The sequence below is a fragment of the Hakea prostrata genome, chromosome 5, assembly GCF_041222555.1.
Source record: "Hakea prostrata isolate BN-2017 chromosome 5, UWA_Hpros_2, whole genome shotgun sequence".
Lineage (NCBI taxonomy): Eukaryota > Viridiplantae > Streptophyta > Magnoliopsida > Proteales > Proteaceae > Hakea > Hakea prostrata.
In genome coordinates this window covers 762,046-774,737 of record NC_142604.1, presented here as the reverse complement: position 1 = coordinate 774,737, position 12,692 = coordinate 762,046, and the positions used below count along the sequence as shown (strand labels likewise).

The following is a 12,692-nucleotide window of genomic DNA, read 5'->3' as shown; positions in this document are numbered from 1 at the left end:
AAATAATGAAAACATTAGACTCATGCCCCGCCTTCAGCAATTAATAACTGCAAACTTATGTAAACTCATAACAGAAAAGCAATTTACACTTTGTCACATACAACTAGTCTGCTGATCGTATACTGGTCAAATTCTAGGAAGTTTTACTTGGCCCTGAGTCTAACCTGTTAATGTTGCAATTTAGCTCACACTTTGAACAGTAATTGACTCTCTAATTGAGGAAGGCAGATCCAGAATGATGTTTCATGGTCCCATTGGTTTGAAAGGGATAGAAGACAATCCAAAGAAGAGGAGTCTCAATCACACTTCTCTGTATCACAGTTATCAAAGCATTGCCTAGGCAGGTGCCTTGGTGTCCAGGCGCCTTAAAAAATAGGGTCGCCTTCATCTACGGCCCCCTTTCACCACCTTGGGGTCACCTACATGCATGACAATAATTCTCTGTATACCCTGTAAGACCATGCTCTATGTGTGCATACCCAAATATGTACAGGCAATTCAAACAGAAAGTTATCAATTTTTAACCGTTTCTCTTATTTGCAAAGAAAACAGCCTCTTCTTCAATCTTGTATGGCAATATTATTGTGCATTATTGAAGAAACTTTACGGTACAACATAGTACAGTTAGAAAATTTTCACTTTCGATCAAAACCTGATTGAAACACTGCATTTTTCTGTGGTTATTTTAGTTTAACAATTTCGGAGGTCAAGTGTTGATATTTTAGACTGAAACTTAAGGGGGACTGTAATTAAGGCACAAACTTGGGTTGAAACGACAAGTACAATTTTGAGACCTTTTATGTTTTTAACTAATTCATGGAATAGCTGCAAGATGATAAAAATTAGCAGCACAAAAAAAGGTCAGAAAAAACCATTTTCTAGGATGCAAATCCTAGTTTCAATTTTGGCCCAGAAACATCCCAGGTTGCAGTAGGGGAACCAAAAGAAATGGCACTACTGCTAGGGGTGGAGCCAGGATTTAACATGCGGAGGGGCTGAATAATGATTAAGAAATTTATACTACTAATATTTAAAAGAGAAAATACCAGGTATTAATCCAAAATCTGTGTTGCTTTTCACAAGAACAAGTGAAAAGCGACAATCTCAATGACCTTTCTACCCATTGTATTCATCATTAAAAATATTCTCCAATTGGGGGGGGGGGGGGAGGTTGAATTTCTAAAACTTTGGAGGAGGGGGGCATAAGCTCCACCCCTGACCGCTCCCCCCTTCCTTGACCATTCTATTCTCTCATTCTAGCATTTTATAATAGCTTTTTCCATTTCCATACACAAATTGTTATAAAGATCTGTTGGATTCTATTAGGAGTCTAATAAGAGTTTGTATAGGAGTTAAATTAGAGTTTGCATTCATGTAAACTTCTATTCCTTGTAATAGTCTACTTTCCACTTAATTATAAATAGAGGGCTTGAGATCATGGATCAATAAGCCATTCTGCCAAACATTGTATTTCAACATGGCATCAGAGCCTAAATTCGATTTGGGAAGCAACCTACCATCTTCTTCTTCTGATTTTTTTTCAAACCCATCGCCAATCTTCAGTTCTAGGCAGTTTTTCAGTACCATCTTGGTCGCCAACTGAAACAGGAAAAAAGAAAGAAGAAGACGATTCTATTCCGTCTCGATTCAATGAATAAGAACAGAAAACAGAGGAAAGAAGAAGAGAAGAAGAGAAGAAGAAATCAGCAACCTCCGCTGCTTCTGCAACAACTTCGGCTTCAACTCCTGCAATTTTTTCTGTCTGATTCTTCATCTGAAGCCTGCGATTCTGAAGCTTGGGACTTATATGTAAATTTGTATAAGTTCTGAGATTTATTTGCAAATTCCGTTTTTTCAAGGACATATTTGTCATTACTGAAGAAAAAAAAAAGAGGTAGATCTATTTGGGTTGTTTGGCTATTGCATTCTGCGACATTTCAGTTACTTCGAAAGGTTGAAGACTGAAGAACTGCAGATAATTTTGTCAACATGACAACTATTGACGGTAAAACTTTTACAAGCTTTCAAGCTTCTTCAGTTTCTACTCCTTGGATCATTGATACAGGAGCCACAGATCATATGACAGGTTTATCCTCTTCTTTCTTACAATATTCTCCAACTTCTGGAAAGGATAAAGTTCGAATCGCTAATGGCTCATATTCTTCTATTGCTGGAAAAGGAACCATTCAGCATTCTCCATCACTTTCTTTGTCTAAAGTTTTACATGTTCCCTCTTTCTTTAGTAACTTGCTCTCTATCAGTAGTCTTACACATGACTTGAATTGTAAAGTGACTTTTTTCCCATCTTATTGTGTCCTTCAAGATCTGGTCACAGGGAAGGAGATTGGACGTGGTAAACTAGACAATGGACTTTATTTGCTTGAGCCGATTGGAGAATCTGCGTTTGCTTTGACTACATCTTCTAATCCAGTCCATTCGGTAAAATTAGACCTTCATCAGTGGCACCGTAGGCTAGGTCACCCCCCTCTAGGAACTCTTAAGAAAATATTTCCTGATTTGGTTTCTTCTTATAATGAGGATAATTTTTTTTGCGAAGCCTGCATTTTTGCAAAGCAGACTCGTTCTACTTATTTACCTTCTCTTCATAACAGAAGACCTATTCCTTTTATGCTAATTCATACTGATGTGTGGGGTCCCTGCCGACGTGTATCTATTACTGGCCATAGGTATTTTGTTACTTTTATTGATTGCCACTCTCGTTCTACATGGATTTATCTTTTAAAACAAAAAAATGAGGTTTTCCGATGTTTTCGTGATTTTCATAATATGATTAAAACTCAGTTCAATGCCACTGTAAAGATCCTTCGCAGTGACAATGGCACTGAGTATATTGATGGTGAATTTCAAAGATATCTCTCTGACTCTGGCATAATACATCAGACCAGTTGCGTTGATACGGCTGCCCAAAATGGGGTGGCCGAAAGGAAGAATCGGCATCTCTTAGAGATAGCATGTTCCATTATGATTGCTATGAATGTACCTGACCAGTACTGGAGTGATGCTATACTCACTACTTCTTACCTTCTGAATAGGATGCCCAGTAGGATACTTGGTTTTAAATGTCCTAATGAGATTCTTCGAGGGAGCCTCTTCTTTTGTTATTCCCCCAAAGGTTTTTGGATGCGTGTGCTATGCCGTAATCACAGCCCACCAGAGTAAGCTGGCTCCCCGCGGCTTACGTTGCATATTTTTGGGGTATTCTGCTACTCAAAAAGGGTACAAATGTTATCATCCTCCCTCTAGGAAAACCATTGTATCCATGGATGTAATTTTTCATGAGTTTTGCCCTTACTATACACCTCTCCAGGGGGAGAGTCCTAGAGGAGAGGTGTTCTTTCCGACTCTAGATCTTCCTATCATAGACCAACACAACTTTAGAGTCCCGTAAGAGTTTCCCGACTGTGGGGAGACTTCGGCCAAGATAACCGAGGACTCTAATCCACCCCCTTCGTTTTCTCGAACCATGTGAAGAACCTAGCCAGGGGGAGACCACTCCTGTGAGACACATTGTTGGGGTCTTTCAAAACCAAATTCACCAGAATAAGGAGGTGAAGACTTATCAGAGGAAGAAATACAACCGGCTAAAGCAAGTGGAGAAAGGTGATACGTTACCACTTCAGTCTCCCGCTCCAGAATCAGATTCTACTGAGGTATCTTCTTCCAATCTTCCTATTGCTGTTAGAAAAGGGGTCAGATCTTGTACTCAACATCCCATAGCTAAATATGTTTCTTATAACTCTTTGTCTGACTCCTACCATGCTTTTATATCCTCTCTATCATCTGTATCTGTTCCTAAAAGTTGGCAGAAGCCTATGCTCGATAAGAAATGGAAGGAAGCTATGGTAGAGGAAATGCGAGGCAATGAAGAAAAATGACACTTGGGAGCCGATTACACTTCCTCCAGGAAAAAACCAAAGTGGGCTGCAAATGGGTATTTGTGGTTAAACAAAATATGGATGGATCAATCAACAAGTTGAAAGCTAGACTAGTTGCAAAGGGGTTTACCCGCACCTATGGGATTGATTATCGGAGACCTTTGCCCTCGTTGCGAAACTAAATACCGTCGAGTTCTCGTTGTCAGTAGCTGTGAACAAACACTGGAACTTGCACCAACTAGACGTAAAGAATGCCTTCTTACATGGGGAGTTAGCAGAAGAGGTCTATATGGAAATCCCACATGGTTTTTCCGATGACAATATTGCAGGGAAAGTCTGTCGGTTGAAGAGGTCAATATATGGGTTAAAACAGTCTCCTAGATGCTGGTTTGGACGCCTTCTGAAGGCAATGACTTCTATTGGGTACAAGCAAAGCAATGCTGATCATACACTATTTGTCAAGAAGTCAGGTACTAACATCACACTTCTCATTGTTTATGTAGACGATATTGTCATCACGAGGGAATGATGGTGAAGAAATTCAAAAGTTAAAAGACTTTCTTGGCAAAGAGTTTGAAATTAAAGATCTAGGGAAGTTACAAAGATTTCTTAGGGATTGAGGTGGCTCGATCAAATAAAGGTATATTCCTATCCCAAAGAAAGTATGTCCTAGATCTATTATCAGATGTGGGAATGTTGGGGTGTAAACCAGTTGATACCCCTATTGAAGCTGGAGCTAAACTTAAAGAAAAAGAGGGAGAACCAAGTGGACAAAGGAAGATACCAAAGGCTGGTAGGGAAGCTTATTTACTTGTCCCACACCGAGCCGGACATCGCTTATGTCTGTAGGGATAGTGAGCCAATTCATGCATGATCCATATTTAGCTCATATGAAGGTTGTTACTAGAATACTACAATATTTGAAGGGAACTCCTGGAAAAGGAATACTTCTATCACCCACCGATAATCTAAAAGTAGAAGCATACACTGATGCAGACTGGGCTGGATCTCCAGACAGGAAGTCAATTTCAGGTTACTGTACCTTTGTTGGAGGTAATCTAGTTACTTGGAGAAGTAAGAAACAGAATGTGGTAGCTTTATCTAGTACCGAAGCTGAATATAGAGCTATGGTTCGTGGAGTTTGTGAGCTACTATGGTTAAAAGGCTTGCTGCAAGATATTGGAGTCCAAGTTCCAAACCCTATGATGTTATATTGTGACAACAAGTCTGCTATTAGTATTGCTAATAATCCAGTGCAACATGATCGAACTAAGCACATTGAAATTGACAGGTTTTTTGTCAAAGGAAAGTTGGAACAAGGGCTTATCTGCATGCCTTTTGTAAGATCTGGAGACCAAGTAGCAGATGTTTTTACTAAGGGTTTGAAAGAAAAAGATTTCCTTCCTATTGTAGGCAAGTTGGGCATGACTAATATCTATGCCTCAACTTGAGGGGGAGTGTTGGATTCTATTAGGAGTCTAATAAGAGTTTGTATAGGAGTTAAATTAGAGTTTGCATTCATGTAAACTTCTATTCCTTGTAATAGTCTACTTTCCACTTAATTATAAATAGAGGGCTTGAGATCATGGATCAATCAGCCATTCTGCCAAACATTGTATTTCAACAAGATCTTCACCAAATCATCCTAGTAGCATGATGGTTTCTTTTCGATTCCCTTAGGACTTATTTAGCAAACCACTTAATAAAAGTTGTCATTAATGAATCCATGAACTATCCATTTAAGATCCACCAACTCCCAGATGATTCTATGTACAACAACATAACCTGACATCAACCAAACAAGATCGGCTTACAATTCTGCTTAATGAGGCTCATATCAATGACCAGTCTATGTTAACTGGCAAGGCACTCCTGAGGTATATACTTGCAACCCTTTTCAAAACAATCTATTGGTGGGAGGAAAACATAAAGAACCATACATGTCAAATTTTGTGCTTATGTGTGTGATGACTGCATACCTGTAGGTTATAAATGGCTAGCTAATCCAGGTAAATGCTAAGGAATCAAAAGTTTAAAAGAGAGGGGGAGGGGGAGGGAGCTATTTCTTCATAACACAGACTAAATACACTCACAGGTGTATTTCCAGAAGCACGTATATCATCAAGCTGCTCAGCAACACTTTCATATTCACTCACAGACTCAGCCCCTGAGGGTTTTGTATCGTCAGCGGCAAGTGCAAGCAATGCTTTTCTGCCTTCTCTGCGAGCATCTGCAGAAATGACAAGGATTTGAAGTGAGATACTTCTACTCTTCTAGAACCTTAAATCAGCTTGGAACAACAAGGACATAGAAGTTAAATAACCAGAAAACTAAAAATCTGAATTCATTATCCTCTTCCTGACAAGGTAATGTAATTTCTGAAGTGAAATCCAAATCACAAGGTGATGCAACGCTATCTTAATCATTTGATACAGCATCCAGCAAGAAAGAAGAGGAAGAGAAGATGTTTCTGGGATTTGGTTGGCCTGGTTCAATACTGCACCAGTTTCCTGTTTCAATCTTGGCCGATGTTGCTGTTCACACAGCTTTATTTTCTTATATTATTGTTTTAGGTCGTAACCTAGGTTGGGATATATCCTTTTGTAACTAATTAAAACCCAAATCTCAGTCCAATAGGAGTCACATGTAGTTAATGCATGTATGGGGAACTAGTCTCATACAAGTCTAGGATTTGCTCCCTACTCTTTTGGATTCCCCTCATGATCTCACCGTTTGGCCTCCTTCTCCCACTAAATCTTTCTCTACATCCCCAGCTTGGAAACTTCTTCGTTCTCCTCCCCCCAGCCCCTTTGCCCTCCCAGGTTTGGTTTAAAGGTCACATCCCTTGCCACTCTCTCAAACTTTGGAGAGCCCTTAACCTTGATCTCCCACCCAATCCTTCCTCATTGGCTGCCACATCCCCGTTAACCCCAACTACCTCCTTTGTTGGAATGGTTCAAAGGACCTTGAGCACCTATTCTTCACTTGCCCCTTTTTTCCGTCCCCTTTGAAGAAAAGCCCTAGCTTCCATTTGGCCTCGTTCGCGGCGCTCCTTTGGTTTTGCTGGAGATTGGTCTTGGGTTTTGAGAAACTTTTCAAGTTCCTCCATTTGTGACCGGATCGGTAAACTAGTCTTTTGTGCCACTGTCCATCACCTATGGTGGGAGCGCAATCTAAGGAGACGGACTTCCAAACCCCGCTCTTTAGAGATGATTTGGAGTGCCATCTGTTTTGATGTGTTTGCTAGGCTTCTTTCTATCCCCCATGCCCTGTTGTTGATACCCCAAGGAACAGGCTCATTGTGTCTCCTGGGGCCTTAGCTCCTCTTTCCAGCCTCCTTCTTGGGGCCGGTTCCCCTCCCCCCTTTCATTTCACCCTTTGTTTTTCCTTGGCTTCTTCTAATTTAATTATTTTAATCATTCCCCCAAAAAAAATGCATATATGGGGAAAACAGGAAGCAGCAACTACTTAAGTTATCAACATTATGATAAGCCCCTCATAACGCACGTGTACAAGCGAAAGAATAAAGGGAAAAACACAATATCATTTCCAGCTGCTGCAGGGGATCAAAGTGGAGAGGAAACAGATGGCAACCTCTTAGTGGACAGCAACCACTACTCTGATTTCAGAAGAGGAGCAGAAGGGACAGTCCAGGTGGTAGAAGGAGATTGGGTAGATGTGCAAGAGTTTGTTAGAATCATTCGGTTATGTATGGGAGGAGAGGGAAGGAAAAACACAAGCGAGTGCTTGAGGAAGAGGGAAACCTCTGGGGAGTAGCCTAGCCATTGTGCTGTTTATGTCTACCTGCATTTTCATTTAGTTTTCCTAATTTGAGAAGTATCTACAATGAGTAGAATCAGTTTGTATTCATCAGTAATACCCATTCAGGGATTGCTCGATGAAATCTACTGCTACTACAATATTGTTCTGCTGCTATGCTGCTCTGAGCTCATAGTCTTCAGGTGGGAATTCTTATATGATTGTTAGTAGTATAGGGTTATTGGAGATTCCTTAAGGGTTCTATCAATCTGGAATCAGAGCGCGTTGATCCCAGGGAATGGTAAGGAGCCAAATGGAGTCAAGAGTTAAGATTGTGGAGGCTAGCGTGAAAGATTTGCAGAACCAATTAGCAATGATTGATTCAAAGCTAGATAGGGTCAAACAGAACCATACAACCTTCGTTAATGAGTTAAGAGCATACCTGGTAAAGGGAAAGTCAGTGGAGGTTGATGATACATCGCCAAAGTCACCATAAATAGGGGAAGGAAACTGTCCATGCATCCATGGGAGATGATGCACAAAGTGCATTCTTACAAGAGCAGCAACGTACTACAACTCCTGTAGGTCGACGCGATTTCTTCCCAAGGTACTTGGAACTACCCATCTTCAACGGCGATGATCTGAATGGATGGACCGCTAGAGCAAAGCGATACTTTATGCTACAAGGGCTTACCGAGGCAGAGAAGTTATAGGCAACTCTAATCTGTTTCGAAGTACCGGTGCTGGGTTGGGTACAATTCAGTGAGCTGCAAAGTCCTCCCCATTTGTGGGTGGAGCTAAAGCAGGAGTTGCGAAGGTGATTTGGTTCGACACAAGAAAAATCACCATTGGAGGCGATCATGGAACTACGGCAGAATTGTACCGTTGGGGAGTATCGAGGTCACTTTGAAACCCTCGTCGCCGCAGCCGGTGCCAAGGAAGACGATTGGCTTCAGGGGGCCTTCCTATCGGGGTTGAAAGAGGCGATTAGGGCTGAGCTCCAGCTATTCCAACCCAAGGGGCTAACCCAAATTATGGACATGGCCCAGTCCATTGAGGCCAAGAACCAAGCAGCTTGTGGGCCGAAAACAACGCCCATAACCCAGCCCACGATTCAACGGCCTGCAGCATTAAACCGAACAATTACAAATGGGCCACAGCCCGCTCAAGTCAGTCCAGTGAACCAAACAGCCTTTGGTTCAACCACAACCAACCGACTAAACTTAGGTCAAACCAACCCAGTCGCATCGTCTTCTTCAAAGAGCATATCTGCAACTTCTTCCGGTGGTAGCAGAAACCCTCGATGGTTAACTCCCAAGGAAATGAAAGCCAAAATGGATAAAGGGCTCTATTTTAGGTGCGATGGACCTTATTCTCAAGGACATCAGTGTCCTATAAAACAGCTGCGAGTGATGCTATCTCACAAAGGTGAAACACATAGGGAAACGGAAGATACTGCCGTGGAAATTGACGCCGGCATCGAAGCTCATAATACTCCCTCTAACGGAAGTCGAACTGTCGCACAGCTCACTAGCTGGACTCGACTCACCTCGTACGATGAAACTAAGAGGGAAGATAGGTGGTGTTTCGGTCATATTGTTAGTAGATTGTGGCACAACCCACAACTTCATCTCGCGAAGAGTGGCAGAGAAGATAGGGCTGATGGTTGAAGGTGGTAAGCATTTTCACGTGATGTTGGGGGACAGCAATAATGTTTGAGGGCAAGGAGTATGCCGCAGTGTACCGATTGTAATCGATGACATACAGTTCGCGCAGGACCTACTGCCATTTGAGTTAGGCGGCATAGGCGTGATACTAGGAGTGGAATGGCTCTCATCATTGGGTGACATACAAAGTAACTAGAAGTTATAGACTATGAAGTTTGTGTGGGAGGATAGGCGGGTGGAGCTCAGAGGGGACCCTACTTTACTCAGGTTGGAGACAACTTTACAGCAACTCTAGAAGATGGCTCAGAAAGAAGGTCAGGGTTTTTGGTTGAAGCCGATGCTGGTAGACGTACCAAAGAATGTCAACGACAATGAATAGGTACACGAGTTGCTAGAAGAGTTCGAATCCTTGTTTGCAGAACCCAAGGAACTCCTGCCGAGGAGACCCTATGACCATTCGATAAGGCTGATCGAAGGCAGCAACCCTCCTAACCTCAAGCCTTATCATTATCCCCATTCACAAAAGAATGAAGTGGAGAGATTAGTCAACGAGATGTTAGCTGCTGGGTTAATACGACAAGTGTTAGTCCATATTCGAGCCCAGTGCTTTTGGTGCAAAAGAAAGACGGAAGTTGGAGATTTTGTGTAGACTACTGAGCACTTAACAAGCTAACAATGCCCGATAAATTTCCCATACCAGCAATCGATGAGATGCTCGACGAGCTTGGAGGGGCTGAGGTGTTTAGCAAGCTCAACCTCAAGCCAAGGTACCACCAGATCAGGATTGCTGAAGGTGACGAGGAGAAGACAGCATTCCGAACACATGATGGACATTACGAGTTTCTCGTAATGCCATTTGGGCTCTTGAATGCACCGCACCCGCCACTTTCCAAGCACTAATGAACGAGAAGTGCTCGTTTGCAGTGACCACACTACACTACTTGGGGCATATAATTTCAAAAGGTGGTGTAGCGGCAGACCCACAGAAAATACGTTGCATGATCAAGTGGCCACCACCGAAGCATGTACGAGCTCTTAGAGGATTCCTTGACCTCACTGGGTACTACCGACGCTTTGTTTGGGATTATGGAAAAATTGCAACACCTCTTACAAATCTATTGAAGAAAGATGCCTTTCAGTGAGACAACTTGGCTACCAATGCCTTTGAAGCATTGAAGGCAGCGATGACCACGGTACCTGTACTTGCCATGCCTGGCTTTTCCAAGGAATTTGTGGTAGAAACGGATGCCTCCGAAGTGGGATTGGGAGCTGTCCTCACGCAAGAGGGACACCCCATAACCTTTTGGAGCAAAGCATTGTCCCAACGAGCCCGAAACAAATCAGTCTATGAGAAAGAGTTGATGGCTGCGGTGCTGGCCATTCAAAAATGGCGTTATTACCTTTTGGGGAGGCATTTCAAGGTTTGTACAGACCAAAGGAGCTTAAGGTACTTGATGGATCAAAAGTCAGTAGCTAAAGACCAGCAAAGGATTATGAAGTTGTTGGGCTTTGATTTCGAAATCATTTATCGACCGGGATGTGAGAACAAAGCTACTGATGCATTGTCCCAACAGATGGAAGGCTCAATACGACTCACTAGTCTATCGGCAGCAACATGGGAGGAAGAAGAAAGTCTAGAAACGAAATTTAGCAGTCCAAGCGTTATCAAAAGGTAATTCAATTACTAGTCAGCGGCTCTACTGAATTCCAGATTACAAATTAAGAAAGGGAACACTCTTTAATAAGGAACACCTGGTCATCCCTGAAAACTCCAAATTAATCCCTAGGTTGCTGGCTGAATTCACTCCACTCCTTTTGGAGGTCACTCCGGGTACTTCCGCACCTACAAAAGGGTAGCAGCAGTTGTGTATTGGGTTGGCATGAAGAGAGTTGTGAAGGACTTCGTGGCAAGCTGTGACACTTGTCAACAGAGCAAGCATCAAGCCATGAAGCTAGCAGGGCTGCTTCAACCTCTTCCTATACCAGACCAAATATGGGAAGACATCAACCTAGACTTCATTGGGGGATTACCAAAAACCCGAGGAGGGGACACTAACTTGTGGTGGTGGATAGATTGTCAAAGTACAGCCATTTCATTGCACTCACACATCCATATACAGCAAAAGAGGTGGCCATGATCTTTAGCAAGGAGATAGTAAAACTCCATGGGTTTCTGAAGTCGATTGTATCTGATAGAGATCAAGTTTTCATGAGTAGTTTTTGGAAAGAACTCTTCAAATTAGCGGGAACCAACCTGAAGTTCAGCAGTGCTTATCATCCTAAAACTGATGGCCAAACGGAAGTGGTAAATCGAGGGTTAGAGATCTATCTCCGTTGTTTTTGTGCTAGGCAGCCGAAAGATTGGACCACTTGGCTGTCTTGGGCTGAGTACTGGTACAATACCACTTACCATTCAGCTACCAAAATGACCCCCTTTCAAACTGTCTATGGCCGCCAACCCCCACCCTTGCTTAAGTGGGAAGGGAGCCGCTCCAAGGTGGAAGAAGTTGATGTTTTCCTACGTGCACGGGATTGTATCTTAGATGAGTTGAAGAACAATTTGCACGTGGCTCAAGACCGCATGCGGTCCTCTACAAATCAGCACCAAAGAGATGTGACTTACCAAGTAGGGGAAGAAATATTTCTCAAACTTCAGCCATATCGATTCAAGAAGCTAGCCAAGCGCCCCAATGAGAAGCTCAGCCACCGTTACTATGGCCCCTATCCTATTGCAGCTCAAGTTGGCCCTGTTGCTTACAAACTTATGCTTCCACCCGACTCCAAAGTTCATCCGGTCTTTCATGTCTTGCAATTGAAGAAGGTGGTGGGTCATAACATCACTACTCAGCCACTGCCAGCATGTTTAGCAGAAGATGGAGAACTCTCTCTTACCCCGGGAGAATTACTAGACATCCGTTATTCATCTCATGGAGCACTTGAGGTACCGATTCACTGGAAGCACCTACCTAGCTGCGAGGACACTTGGGAGGACTTTTTCAAACTGCATAATCAGTTTCCTGATTTTCACCTTGAGGACAAGGTGAAACTGAAGAAGGGGAGTGTTGATAAGTCCCTCATAACGCACGTGTACAAGCGAAAGCATAAAGGGAAAAACACAATATCATTTCCAGCTGCTGCAGGGGATCAAAGTGGAGAGGAAACAGATGGCAACCTCTTAGTGGACAGCAACCACTACTCTGATTTCAGCAGAGGAGCAGAAGGGACAGTCCAAGTGGCAGAGTAGATGTGTAAGAGTTTGTTAGAATCATTCGGTTATGTATGGGAGGAGAGGGGAGGAAAAACACAAGCAAGTGCTTGAGGAAGAGGGAAACCTCTGGGGAGTGGCCTAGCCATTGTGTTGTTTATGTTT

At 42.7% G+C, this 12,692-nt stretch overlaps 1 protein-coding gene across 3 annotated transcripts in view; it reads right to left on the bottom strand.

Annotated features, from left to right (window-relative positions):
• TGH (SWAP (Suppressor-of-White-APricot)/surp domain-containing protein) overlaps positions 1 to 12,692 on the bottom strand; it is a 58,478-nt gene that overhangs the window by 34,428 nt on the left and 11,358 nt on the right. For all 3 annotated transcript variants that reach the window (XM_089157036.1, XM_089157035.1, XM_089157033.1), the window contains exon 8: positions 5,990 to 6,126. In XM_089157036.1, the coding sequence (XP_089013162.1) occupies positions 5,990 to 6,126 (137 nt within the window). The remainder of the gene's footprint in view (positions 1 to 5,989; positions 6,127 to 12,692) is intronic.